This window comes from Staurois parvus, unplaced genomic scaffold (assembly GCF_062004578.1).
Source record: "Staurois parvus isolate SC_StPar_1 unplaced genomic scaffold, SC_StPar_1.0 ptg001318l, whole genome shotgun sequence".
Taxonomy (NCBI): domain Eukaryota; kingdom Metazoa; phylum Chordata; class Amphibia; order Anura; family Ranidae; genus Staurois; species Staurois parvus.
In genome coordinates this window covers 251,251-266,295 of record NW_028319114.1, presented here as the reverse complement: position 1 = coordinate 266,295, position 15,045 = coordinate 251,251, and the positions used below count along the sequence as shown (strand labels likewise).

The window sequence follows — 15,045 nt, the reverse complement described above, 5'->3', positions numbered from 1 at the left end:
ATGGCTAATGTTTTTGGTAACTGTATGGCTTTGAGTAGATCAGATATCAAGGAAGAGTGAGATATGGTTTTGCCATCAGCAGCAATGAATCCTCTTCTCTCCCAAATGACCCCAAAATCATGTACAGCACCATGGGCGTACTTGGAGTCTGTGTAAATGTTGACATCCTGTCCTGCAAATAATTGACATGCTCTTGTAAGGGCAATCAGTTGGGCTGCTTGGGCTGACTGATATGGGATTGGCTTTGCCTCGAGTATTTTATCAGGTAGTTGCACAATGCCGTATCCTGCATGGTAAGTACTATCATTTGGCCTAGAACATGAACCATCTACAAACACATCTGGGGCCCCATCAAGAGCCACAGCTGACATGTCGGACCTAGGGGAAGTGTCTTGCTGTATGTGGGTTATACAATTGTGTTCTGGTGCCACTTCATCCTGTTCCCCCTTTAGCCCCAATAGGGCATTCAAAATTGGAGTAGGACCTGAATTTGCTGAAGAATATTTAATAATTAAGTTGGGATCAGATACAAGAATCACTTCATATCTGCTCAACCTTTGTGCTGACATGTGTTGAGTGTGTATGTTTTTCAGTAGTAAGGACACTTGGTGTGTGGTGTGTAGGGTAGTTTCATGTCCCAATGTGAAAGAAATAGCCATTTCCACCAGAATCGCACAGGATGCAAAAACTCTCAGACAAGCAGGCATGCCCTGAACCTGAGTTGGCACTACTTTGAAAAAAAATCTACAGGGCGGAGCTTGCCTCCATGTTCCTGAGCCAGGACCCCAGCCATGGTTGTACAATTGTCCCCCGCATACAGGTGAAACATTTTCTTATAGTCAGGTAGTCCAAGACCAGGGGCCGTTACCATAGCATTCTACAGGTACACAAAGGCATCAACCATTTCATTTGACCATGTGAGAATGTCAGGTGATTCTGAAAGTGTGGCAGACCTCAGAGTGTGATCATAGAATGAACAATCAGGTATCCATTGGCGGCAGTAACCAATCATACCAAGAAAAGTTAGCATGTCCTTTTTTGTTTGTGGGCGGGGCAGACCCACGAGAGCCGCAGCTCTTTTGTGACTGACATTCCTCTCACCATGACTTAGAATAAAACCAAGGTATTCAACCTGTTTTTGGCACCATTGCAGTTTCTTTTTAGATGCTTTGTGACCATTCCCTGACAACCATTCTAACAGAGACCAACTATCCTCCTGACTGGCCGCCTGACTTGGACTACAAATCAATAGGTCCCACATATTGTAGGAGAACCGAACCATTGGGAGGGGTCCAGGACCTCAGTGTGGTCTGGAGGGCAAGTGAGTAGACTGCAGGCAAATCTACAAAACCCTGGGGCAATCTACACCAGGTCATCTGACAATTTCAGAATATAAATGCAAATAGCGTCCTCGTCTGGTGGTCCACAGGAACCGAAAAAAATGCATTTGTTAAATCAATCACTGTAAAATATTCTGCATCGGACGGAATGGAGGTGAGGAGTGATGGCACGTCAGGCACTATTGGGGCTAATGGAACCACCAAATTATTTATGGCCCTCAGATCTTGTACAAACCTGTAAGAGCCATCCGGCTTCTTAACAGGATTGATAGGTGTGTTGTAAGGAGAAACCGTTTCTTCTAAAATACCTGTCTCTAAAAATCTTTCCACTAGAGGAGCAATCCCTTCCTCCTTCTCTGGCGACCATTTGTATTGCCTCTGTTTGTAGGGCAATGCCCCTTCCTTGAGTGTGACTGTGTATGGTGTACATGAAATTAATCCTACATCCATAGAATTTGTGGCCCAGACTGGATGTGTATCAGGAGGGGGTGTAATGTGTGAGGGATGACTCTCATCATTGAAATAGGTGGGTATAATGGGTACTTTGGAGGATCTGACAACAATACCTCCTTCTGATGTTACTCCCTAAAATTCCCATAAAATCTCTCCCTCTCTCTGGAATGGGTCTGTACTCCCCATAGCTTCTGTCCAACCAGCCATACAATCCACCCAGGGATTTATTAAATAATAGTCTGTTCCACAAACTCTGACCACATAATCCTTACAATTTTCTCCCTTTTCTGGGGGACCTGGTGGGTAACTACCTCCTTGACCCATATTTAGACAGTGGATAAGACAATTTTACCTTCAAATCTTATTTTGTTCCACACAACAAATTATCTTCTACTTCTACGCAACAGAAAGAAAAAGCAAAAGACAGATAAACCAGAATCTGCTCCACAGACTTATTAACCTTTTGATAACTTCCCAAAAGTTATCTCTTCACTGTTTTACCAGAGAACAATCTGTGTTTTACCAAAAAACCACTTTTTTTTATATAGTGCACTATTTTGTAACTCTACCGAAGAGTTAAGTCTTCTTACCAAAAGCAGCTACAGGTTATCACGGGTTTATATAGACAATACAGAATGATTCAAGACCTTCCCTCAACACAGGGCAAGAAAGAGCTTTTAGTCATAAAAAGACAAAAGGTTTACTTACCAAGTGAGGTGGGTGGTCATCCAGGACGAGCCCCCAGCTGAAAGGAATGATTTTCTTTATCCCCTCAGAGACCCCCGGTCTGTGGAGAGATTCCTGGTTTATCAGCAGAATTCTGGGAACACCCCTTGAACACGGAAATAACGGCAGCTTATGTTCAAAGATGTTCAAAGTTTATTAGACATTAATAAGATTATATAGAATACAGAAAAAATAAGGGAGGGGGGAGCAAGTTTCAAAACTGTAACTTGTAACTTTCCATCATGAGCTGACTACATGAAACATGACATATACATTTCTTGGTACAAATTGTTTTGGCTAGTTTTCTGAGAAATAACCAGACAAAGACATTGTCAGGGTCATGTTAGCTTCTGTTGATACATCCTTGAGCAACTAAAACACAATGGAGGTTATCTAGATCCTTTCAGACATTTGTGTGTCTTCTTGTATTTTTTGTATTTTCTGTAACTTTTTATATTTTGTACATATTTTATGCTCCGCCCACTTTGGGAAATTAAATCTTAAAATTAATTAGTGAAATTCTGTGTATTTAAGCACGGGCTCATATCTTCGGAGAGATTAGATCGGAGAGATTAGATTGGGTTATATTGGATTGTATTTTAGTGCCTTTTAAAATGCTTGGTTAAGTTCATTGCCAATCTGTATGGAATTGCACTGTGTGTGGGCAGATTGTATGCAGATTGCAAAGGTAACAGATCTGCCAGACGGAGATCTGTGTGTTTGTGGTGTCTCAACAGACCGTTTGCGGATAAACTGTTGGGTGGTGGCCAGCTACCGTTTGTGGTGTGTCTGGTGCGGGGGGGGGGGGGGGGGTGTGGACAGTGGAAGGGTGATTAACATCGGGGTTCAAGCTGTAGGTAGCTGGAGGGACTCTAGAAGGGTGTAATTACAAAGCTGGTCCTCGGCTCTAATCAGTGCACCAGATTGTATGTAAGATTTGTATCTGCCAGTGTGTGGTTGATCAGCTGGATTGGAGTGGAGTCTCCATCTGGTGGTGGGCAGAGGTAGTGCGGGCTGTGAAAAGGTATCACGGCTGATCTTATATACGGTTTAGATATTCAAGTGTAAATCCCTTTTATTCCCTTATTACCTCCCTGTCACGGCCGCACGTGCGTGCCTCGGTTAGCTAGTCGCTGTGGGTGTGGTGTGTGGGTGGATCAGTGACAGAGTGGTCGTGACACCCCCCCCCCATTAATATTTTGGAACTACAGGATATTCCAGCCGTTGCGCCCTGACTTGGCTCTGGAACTCCTGGATCCGCGGGATATCGGGATTTAGCTGAAATCTCGGGACAGGCCAGCAGGATCCGGGATGGTTGGGAGGAATGAGTCCATGAACATGTTCCCCATTGTTCAACAGGAAGAGATACAGAATGATGTACAATGGAGTGCAGAAGGTTCAGTGGTCTGAGGACCGTCGTGTACAGAAGAGGGTCCATGGGGCAGCGGGCGAAGTTCTTGGTGTAATGTACAGAATACAGATTGCCGTCATCCACACTATGTAACATACAGGACTAAATACAGAACATAGCGGTCCTGATGATGTAATATAACACATAACATACATGGTGCAGCTGTCAGGAGTATGTAACACACATGCAGGGCCGGATCTAACCTGTCTGATGTGGGGGTGTAATAACAAAATGTCAGCAGGGCGGACGATGGGAGAGCAGCAAACAGAGGCCATTGGTTTGTAGGGCAGTGTACAGGGGTCAGCAGGGTGGAGCACAGGGGTCCAAAGATCTGAGGATAGGGGACAAAAGAGTGGAGTTCAGGGGACAGCAGGAAAGGGGGTCACAACTGGCTGGGCAGAGGACAAGGGGTCACAACTGGCAGGGCAGAGGACAGGGATCAGCAGGGTGGAGGACAGGGGTCACAACTGGCTGGGCAGAGGACAGGGGGTCACAACTGGCTGGGCAGAGGACAGGGGGTCACAACTGGCTGGGCAGAGGACAGGGGGTCACAACTGGCTGGGCAGAGGACAGGGGTCAGCAGGGCGGAGGACAGGGGTCACAACTGGCTGGGCAGAGGACAGGGGTCACAACTTGCAGGGCAGAGGACAGGGGTCAGCAGGGCGGAGGACAGGGGTCGCAACTTGCTATGCAGAGGACAGGGGTTAACAGGGCAGAGGACAGGGGTCACAACTGGCTATGCAGAGGACAGGGGTCACAACTGGCAGGGCAGAGGATAAGGGTCACAACTGGCTGGGCAAAGGACAGGGGTCAGCAGGGGGGAGGACAGGGGTCACAACTGGCCAGGCATAGGACAGGGGTTAGCAGTGTGGAGGACAGGGGTCACAACTGGCAGGGCAGAGTACAGGGGTCAGCAGGGCGGAGGACAGGGGTCACAACTGGCAGGGCAGAGGACAGGGGTCACAACTGGCTGGGCAGAGGACAGGGGTCAGCATGGTAGAGGATAGGGGTCACAACTGGCAGGGCAGAGGACAGAGTCAGCAGGGTGGAGGACAGGGGTCAAAACTGGCAGGGCAGAGGACAGGGGTCATCAGGGTGGAGGACAGGGGTCAAAACTGGCAGGGCAGAGGACAAGGGGTCACAACTGGCAGGGCAGAGGACAGGGATCAGCAGGGCAGAGGACAGGGGTCACAACTGGCAGGGCAGAGGACAGGGGTCAGCAGGGCGGAGGACAGGGGTCACTACTGGCGGGGCAGAGGTCAGGGGTCACCACTGGCAGGGCAGAGGACAGGGGTCACTGCTGGCAGGGCAGGGGACAGGGGCACAGATCCTTCTTCCATACCTGCACTCCACACAGACCTGTCCACAGGCAGCAGAGCTCCTCCTCCCCACACAATGCCTACCTGAGGTCAGTATAGTGCCAGGCTAGGGCGGTAAAGTATTGGATCAGGGCGGTATTGTGTCAATTTAGGGCAGTATAGTGGTAGGTTAGGGTTGGTTTTGTTGGGGAACATCTTAAATCTGGGGGGCCCACCCCAGCACCCCTCTAGTTCCACCCATGGGTGTGCCCATGGTTTGGCAGCCTGATCTCCTCCCGTCATTGGGGCCCTTTTAGCCGATCGTGTTCCTCACCCATGATTTTTCATTCCCACAGCTCAGAGAAGAGTTCTGGAGAGAAGGAATCACATCATAGAATTCACCGTGCCTGTGACGGTTCGGGATATTGGAAGAGACGATCTTGCCAGGATCCGGCGGTTATCCGGTGATGAGGAGACACTGAAGATGTTGCAGCGGTTGGCGGTCAGTGATGGAATTCCCACAATTTCCCGAAGTGGTTCCTCAGCTGCTGCAGAGATGGAAGAACCTATCTACCAGGATGAGATAGAAGACCCAGACAAGTGTACTGTCTGCCGGGATGGGATTGAAGAACCAGACACGTGTCCTGTCTACGTGGGTCGGAGAGAAGACCCAGACACGTGTCCTGTCTGCCTGTGTGAGATCGAAGATAAGGTGATATTAGAGAAGTGTAAGCATGCGTACTGCAAGGGTTGTCTTCGGGAACTCATGGCCCGTAAGCCGGTGTGTGCGATATGTGGAGTCTCATATGGGACAGTCAGAGGAAACCAGCCAGATGGAACTATGAATGTGTCATCATACGGACGGTCCCTACCGGGATATCCTGGATGTGGAACGATACAGATTGACTACAACATCCCACGGGTCGCCCACGCGGTGAGTGCTGACCTCATAATAATGATAGACTTTTCTCAAGATACAGAAACCACTGACAAGGATGGATGAGCTTATGACTCACCCCCCCCCCATGTGACTACTCTGGTGCACTGTAATTGGTCCAGCACTGTCACATGGGGGGGGGGGGGGGGCAGGGATGGAGTCCTCAGCCCAGTGTAAGCTCTGACAAGTCGTACTTCTATCTGTATGGAAAATGAGAACCTCTAATATAACTGTGTGTGCCAAATGAGAGCTTGAGTCAGAAATATTCAATAAACAGTATTAATTACTTGAAGTTTCCCCCCCTTCCAGTCCGGACACTTCCCCCCCCCCCCCCCCCAGGCCAATTTTCAGCTTTCAGCGCTATCACACTTTGAATGACAATTGCGCGGTCATGCAACACTGTACCCAGATGAATTTTTTAGCATTTTTTTGAGACCGATAAAGCTTATTTTTGGTGGTATTTATTCACCGCTGGGAGTTTTATTTTTTTTTTGCTATATAAATGAAAGTCCAAAAATTTTGAAAAAAAAGTTTTTCTTGTAAAATTTTGCAAATAAATAATCTTTCTTCATAAATCTCGTCCAAAATTTATTCCGTTATCTTTTTGGTAAAAAAAAAAAAAATAACCCAAATTAGTTTATAACCAAAAATGATAATTGTTTACAATTTTTTTTTACATTTTTATTTTATTTTTTATATTAGTATTTATGTTTTTTAACATACCGTCACCCTAGCAGTGCAGTGTTACCATAGTGACTACTTGTGGGGGGTGATGAATATTTTTTTTTTTTTTTTTTTTTTACACTGATTGTTTTTACACCCATAAACGATGTAAGAGGAATCATTTCTCCTTCTCTCTGGCTGCATTCCTGCAGCCATTGAGAAATACTGTGTGAGCTGTGATTGGTCACAGCTTGTCACATGGTACAAAACTGTTGTGAATGGCCCTGTACCATGTGATCTCTGTGATCATTCACAGATTTCACATGTAGTAAGCAATGATGTCAGAAGTGACATCTTGCTTACTACTTTGCATGTGATCACTGATTGGCCAATCAGTGATCACATGATTGGGACCTCACACAGAGGTCCCGTACAGCGATCGGTGTTCCTCTGTGTACGGAGGACACAGCGGGCACCGGATTGCGGTGGTGCGTGCTCCCAGGGAGCACGCACAATCCAAAATGACGGGTGCCATTTATGTACAGCAGCCCGCCCCTGTGCCTCCACCGTCTGGCCATTTATATACATGGGCCGGACAGGAAGTGGATAAAACATTAAAAATAAGCGCCTAGACTGTTGAAAATCCAGTAATACGCTGTCTCTCCCTGCTCTGCACATGCTCATTCGCTTTCTGTTTTCCGTCACTGTGCTGAATTTGTAGAGGCCTCTCTCCTGACAGCCTGAAGATTTACTGCTGCTCAGGGGTTTTGGGTTTTAGTAAAATGGCTGCCTGTGGCAAGACGAAACAGGAGCAATGCTGGAGGCAATTTGCAGCTCACACTCATTTTGGTAGCAGAATTAGTAATGCGGAATATATGTTCCCTGCTAAAGAACATTATTTTCTATTGTTATGGGTAAAGGTCCCCTTTAAAGTCAAAATTAAATAGTGAAAAATCAGCACAAGGAACATAACTCACAGTCAGTAGGATGTGTCCCTTGTGCTGATATCTCTTCTTTTATTAGTATTCCTTCTCTGTCCTCCCCTCCCCCATCCCACCATTGTAATCTTCCAGTGCAGTGGGGGTTAATACAAGGGTCGTCACAAGGTCTCAATAGAGCCCGACTGCACTCCAGTTCAGAGCTCTAAGTGTCATTTCTATCTTCTGTCTCCTTCCTCTGCTATCAGCATGTATCACTTCTGACAAGTTTTCCTGACACCAAGAGATTGAAGGTGACAGGGGAGGAGCTTCATCACACAGCCTTTGATTGACAGCCTCAGTTCTCTTCCTGTGTGCTGTGTGGAAGGGGGTGTGTGGTGTCCCTTCCCTCCAGTTAGCTCTCACTGAGCTCTGCAAAGTGTGACTTCATCCCCACCCCCTGCTTTCTGAAAGCTCAGTAAACCTTTATAAATTCAGCACTTTGAACAGATTCAGAGAAGAGATAAACTGGTACAACTTATGTAGGGGGATTTGTTTCCTCTCGGTGTATCACCTGAGGCCGGTCACTGCACTGGGGGTATGTTTGCAGCCACTTTACGGCAGCAGGGATGGGAGAGGATGGAGGAGGATTACTGCTAAAAGGAGAGGTATCAGCACAAGGGACACACCCTGCTGACTGCGAGTTCTGTCCCTTGTGCTGATTTTTCATTTTTCACTTTTGTTTGCACTTAAGTGTAAATCATACGTAATGGGTTTTCATTCCACCATTGGCATGCAGGTGTTACCGCTTCCCATTAAGTCATTTTCAGTGGGTAGTGCCGCCCTCCAAACCTGACGCATTCAAGGGAATGGGGCCACACCGTAATCGCCCTGCAGTCCTGCAATGCGTACAGTTGCTGTGCCGTGGCGCAGTCTTTTAGGTGTAACAAGAAGTGAGGAAGGGATATATCGCCCCCCTCAATGGCTGTCAAACGCACTCTGAAAAACGATCAAATGCTGGAGTACAGGAGCCTGCACTGCGCATAACCACCAGAACATGGACCAATCTGGTTGTATTGTGTGTGGTCAGTGTAGCAATTGTATGTACAAATATGGATGCGAACATCCATTTTGCTAAAGATCCTCCATCTTGTGTCATCCTCACTCCAAATTAGTCCCCCTCCCTTTTTGTTGAATGGCCTGTGGTCCGTATGTGCTGAGTTCAGGAGTGCACAGGACACAGCTGGATATCCTTCACGGTTGTAAACCCAATTAGCTGATTCCAGTGTGTCTGGCAGACTCTTGCTCTGAAGCTGATCGTAAAGCTATAAACCCGTCAGTCACTGGACTTCAAGCGCATTCCAAAATAGCAGTAAAACCTGTGAAAACACTTTTTGATATAATTTCTCGTAGGAAATACATCCAATAAAATAAGACATATATTCAGAGAGGTCATTTTAATACAAGTCACCTGATACCTTACACCCCTAGATTACGTCTATCCGAAAGCAGAAAGCGATATCTCCTTAACTGTCACAGCCAGATATGTCATATGTGATGTCTGGACATTAAGAATATTGTTCTGCATATTATCTTGCCAGTGGATAGGATGCTACATGTACCTATGGAAGGTTATTGACCATGGTATAACTTGTGAGGGATTTTGGTTCTTGCCTGGGTCTCCACCTAAACCCCCCTCCCCAAATGAGGCGATTGGCCCTTGGCTTCAGTAGACACCTCCTGCTGGAGGACTAGAAAAGAAGCTGTCAGGCCTGAGAGAGATAAGATGAAGAGATCTCCCTTTTAACATCAGGAACCAACTTTGGGAGAAAAGGAACACTTGTGTTCGGACACTTGAATGCGGCTTAAACCAGGATTTCTGCAAGTATTGTACCTTCTTAAACTTCTTTCTTTATCTCTATGCTGTGTTATCACTCTCTGTATGTATATATATATATATATATATATATATTATATACACACACACACACACTGTATATATTGGCTACATCTTTTTCTGTAAATATTTTTATTGCACCATTTTGACCTTTTTAGTAATAAATCCTATTTTCTGAAGTGTTGTACTGTTTCTAAAGCTCTTTAATGCAAACTAAGAATCCCTGTCTCTGAGGAGCACTACTGTGTGTTTTAACCCTCTGCATACATCAGTCTGCAGTGACAGTGTGTATACAGACACTTATTGAAACATCATAGTGTTACTGCTAAGATTTGTGAGTTTCCTCTTTCTCTGTACAAAAAAGGAGGTGGTGGCAGTGTGAAGGGTTAATTACGTAATTAACCTGACCCAGTAACAATTGCGCTCAGGCTGTGGCACATAGGTTGTCATCCAGTGAGCTGAAAAATATTTGTGCAGAGTGCAGCTGGGCGTGGCATTGTTACGCACGTGACAGCGTGGTTTTAGATTGGCTAGTCCTCGGTCACAAGTTGGTGAGAAGGTCTGGGGTCTGACGTTGCGCCCGTCACATATTGGCTGGCAATGTACGTGGGATAATTGCATTAGAGCTTCAGTGCATTGTTAGAAATTAGCTCTGCACTGAAGGATTGTAACCTTTGTGGAAACAGTCCTTAGAAACAAGCGGTGCATATTTTTTATATATATACAGAGAGAGACATATAGCAACAGCTCCTTCCTTTTCCTACTTTCTATTCTATCTTTGCTTGCAATTATGCCTGGTTCAGCGGAATACGAGAAAATGAGCAAAAGTGATTTGAGTACTGAATGTGCGTCACGGGGAATGGACATTGGGAGCAAAACTTGTGAAAATTTGATTCGTGACCTACTGGAGCATGATATCCGAGCAGATCAGAACTCGGGGGAACTTGTAGATGAAGGGGTTTCCGCCACCTCCGATCCCAGTGGCTCAGAGACGGCCTCACAGGATGGGCATACAGAGACTGACACTGGAAGATCACCAAATGTTATCGTCACACCACAGCCTCAGTGGGCCAGCACCTGAATACCTTTAATCAGCAGAGACTCTCCTCAGAGGCAGGAAGCCATGGAACGCATCAAGGAGACGGAGCCTATGGCATACCTGCAATTCCTTGAATGCCAGGATGACAGAGTGGCTGCCCAAGAGGAACACCAGGCAGCGGCTGAGAGAGAGGCGGTGCAGAGGGAAGCCGATCGTCGGCATGAACTGGAGATGGTGAGGCTCCAGCAGCAGCAACAGGCTCAGAACCTCAAGTCCTTAGAGCACAGGCCTCTCTGGCCGTGGGCACAGCAGCCAAGTTTCCAGTGATGGAAAAAAAATAGTGACATTGACGTGTATTTATTGTCATTTGAAAAAACGTGCTGTCAGTACCATCTACCCCAAGCTCAATGGGTTCGGTACCTGACACCAGGGCTACAAGGCAAGGCCCTGGACGCGTTTGTAGAACTGCCAGAGGAGCAGAATGACAATTATGAAGGTTGGTTTTGGTGTGTGAAGGGTTTAAGGTGACCACTGATGAATACAGAGTGTGGTTATACACATTTGAAGTGATATATTTGAATTGTTTTCACAGATTTTGTAGTGGACACGATGTGTGAGTGTTTCACTTATAAATAAATTGGTCACACAGATAAGTGTTTAAAAAAAATATATGCGTGTGTGTAGATATACGCATATAGATTAACACATATATATATAAAAATGATTTTTTTTTTTTTTTTTTTAAATTTTATTGCACAGCTTTATTGCATGTTGCACAGTGAGTGGCACGTGTGTATTTATTATTTAAAAAGGTATGACACTATGTTGAGTTTTTTTCTTTTGAGGTTTATTGTCATCAGAATTTTTGGGTGTTGAGAAAGAGATCTGTTTTTGAAAGAAGAATACAAAGACTTTGCTGCATGATTTTTGACACTTTGGGGAGTATTTTGATGTTTTGGACACTTTTGCTGTTTATTTATTTTAAAAGAGAAAAGTTTTATATATTTTTGTTTGATTAGCCTTTATGGGTGGAGGTGGATGACTTTTCTTGGATATTATATAGGAATTCTGTGCTGGGTATTTGAGCATATGACCATCGCAAGGCTCCTCTGAATGGTTGGAAAGGAGGGAAATCACCAATAGCAACCCCTCCTACGTCGGTGAGTCAAGCTTCCCCTCACCCAACACCTGCATGACTTGGGGCCAAGCCATTCCTGACTGACAACCGCAGATCTTACATCTGTGGGAAACCCGGACATCTCAGGACGCAGTGTCCTGAGCAGAAGAAGATGACATCACCAGGCCAACCAGCCAGCAACTCTTCTTCAGTGCTGTTTGTCAGCGGTAAACCTCGGGGAACCAGCACCAACCTACAGCCAGTCATAGTCGGCAACCGGACGGTAACAGGTTTCCGTGATACCGGAGCTGAAGTCACCTTAGTCTGACCAGAGGTGATAGAGGAAAAGGACATCATCCCAGAGAAGTTCCTTACCCTCACCGGAGTGGGGGGAACCCATTCCCGCATACCCCATGCCTGTGTTCATCGATTGGGGTGCAGGGAGGGGGATGAGGGAGGTGGGAGTCTCGGATGAAATCCCCACAGCCATCCTATTGGGTGCTGATCTAGGCACTCTTATCTCCTACTATGCACCTGCTAAGAACACCCCGGATGCCCCCCTGGAACTCTCTGGACATACCAAGGTACTGTGTGCAGATGTTGGGGTAATGTCTGGGCAACCTATGGATGGACAGAGGGACGAGGTTGAGATTGGAGTGGGGTTGCAGAGTTCTCCATCACCTGGAGAAGGAAAGGAGATCCCCTTGCAGGGGGAGGTAATGAACTCCGGTGTCCCTAATGTTACAAATATACATAATGATGATGATGATAATGATGCATTACCAATATTAGTGGTCATCCACAGGGCTGCAAGGGTGGCTGAGGCACAGGCTCTGGTCTCAGAACAGTAGGAGGATGTCTCTAACCCCTCCCCTTGTTCTGACCCAGTGGACTCTGCCTCCATTGAGTCTCAGCAGCTGTCATTGTTTGCTACAGGACCGCTGGCTGGGACTTGTAGTTCCACCTTTGAGGCAGCACTGCAGACAGACCAGACCCTGGAGCAGCTCAGAAGTCTGGCTTATCGCCCCCCATGCAGAGAATGACAAACAAAAGGTTTACTGGGACCAAAGATGGCTGTATAGGGAGGGCTTGCCCACCGAGGGGAGTGGGGCTGACATTGGTAGGCGACAGCTTGTTGTGCCAAATCAATTTAGAGGACAGCTGCTGAAAGTGGCTCACGAAATTCCCTTAGCAGGGCACCTGGGGATTGCTAAGACCAGGGCGCGATTAGTTCACAATTATTATTGGCCTACCATGCTCACTGATAGAGATGAGCGAAGTATTGAAAAATTCGATTCGACTGATTCGGCGAATTCGTGGAAAATATTCGATTCGAGTCGAATATATTCGCTGTGAATTTAACTTAAAAAAGGGTGTTTCTAGGCTTCAGAGAGCCTTTATATTAGTGCAGAACACTGTACCTTTAATTTAAATGCCCTTGGAGTCTGCTGGGGAAGAGAAATAATACTGTCAGTCAGTATGACATGCAGATGAGTGCCGTCGATCTTAGAATCACCGCACACTTCACTCATTTGGCCAGTCACGGGGCCAAAACCAGTGTTTGGAGCCACAGTGCGGCGGTGGAGGCAGCAGCAATGGGAGGCCATACAGCACCCTATGACAAAATGGAACCCAGCAGGAGTGTGAGGAGACCTCAAAGTGGCACATGGCAGATGGAGACAGCAGCAATGGGAGGCCGTACAGGGACCCACGCTGCTGGTGCAGCTGCCACTGCTCCTACCACCCCACCCCTCCCCTGCTGCCATGGCAGCGGAACGCGAGCGCACAGGGCCCACAGTGTCTGAGGATGGACGTTGGCGCAGAAAGGCAGAGACCAACTGACTACATAGGTGGATTTTATAGTACTTTATTTTGGCCTCCCTCTCAGCAGGTGTGAAAAAGGCCACCATTTTGGAACGGTAGCGAGGGTCCAACAAGGTGGACAGCCAAAAGTCATCCCTGTCGCTACGCATGCAACCAAGCATGCTATGGGCCATTTGTGCCAAGGAATGCGAGGGACTCCCTGCCTCCATCTCCACAGCATACTGCCACGGTGCGTCTGGGTCCTCTGTCTCCTCCTCCTCCTGTACCAGATGCTCCTGCTCCTCCACTCCTGTCCGCTGAGTGGAAAAACCACCCATTTCACTCAATAATTCCTGAGCACCAATGTCCTCCTCTAGCTCCTCCTCTTCTTCTTCCTGTCCTGCCCCCACAGGGGTCATGTGGCGTTGAGATCTGTGCGCCACGTCTACTGCACCCTGACCAGCCATTGTTAACAGCATTTGTTCCAGGACGTGCAACAGAGGAATGACGTCGTTCATCCCATAGACCTGCCGACTCACGAATAGCGTGGCCTCCTCAAAGGGCCTGAGCAAGCGGCAGGTGTCACGCATGAGCTGCCAATGGCTGACATCTAAGTTACACAGGGAGTACCTTTATCCGCTTGTAACATCAGGAAATCGGTGATGGCCTTTCGCTGTTCGTAAAGGCGGTCTAACATATGTAGGGTTGAATTCCACCTTGTTGCAACGTCACAGCATGAGGAGGCGGTACAGGGGCCCATGGCAGATTAGGGGCCTGGCCGCAGCAATGTGAGGCCCGTAATCTGCCAGCATCCTATGACAAAATGGAACACACTAGCAGTGTGAGGAGACCTGAAAGTGGCACATGGCATGACACACTGTGGACCTGGCAGCAGCGTGAGGAGGCGGTACAGTGGCCCATGGCAGATTAGTGGCCTGGCCGCAGCAATGTGAGGCCCGTAATCTGCCAGCATCCTATGACAAAATGGAACACAGCAGCAGTGTGAGGAGACCTGAAAGTGGCACATGGCAGAGTGTGGCGATGGAGACAGCAGCATGAGGAGGCGGTACAGGGACCCATGAGGCACTGTGGACCTGGCAGCAGCGTGAGGAGGCGGTACAGGGGCCCATGGCAGATTAGGGGCCTGGCGGCACCTATGGGAGGCCTGTAATCTGCCAGCAACCTATGACAAAATGGAAAACCGCAGGAGTGTGAGGAGACCTCAAAGTGGCACATGGCAGAGTGGCAGCAATGGGAGGCGGTACAGGGACCCAGGTCACACTGTGGGCTCAGCAGCAGCGTGACCAGGCGGTACGGGGGCCCATGGCCCATTTGGGGCCTGGCGGCACCTATGGGAGGCCTGCAATCTGCCAGCAACCTATGACAAAATGGAAAACCGCAGGAGTGTGAGGAGACCTCAAAGTGGCACATGGCAGAGTGGGAG

The 15,045-nt window shown here is 47.5% G+C and overlaps 1 protein-coding gene across 2 annotated transcripts in view; it reads left to right on the top strand.

The window, feature by feature from the left end:
- The window catches only part of LOC149437073 (uncharacterized), a 51,863-nt gene that overhangs the window by 15,852 nt on the left and 20,966 nt on the right, over nucleotides 1–15,045 (top strand). For both annotated transcript variants that reach the window (XM_089661161.1, XM_089661160.1), the window contains exon 2: nucleotides 5,585–6,162. In XM_089661161.1, the coding sequence (XP_089517287.1) occupies nucleotides 5,585–6,162 (578 nt within the window). The remainder of the gene's footprint in view (nucleotides 1–5,584; nucleotides 6,163–15,045) is intronic.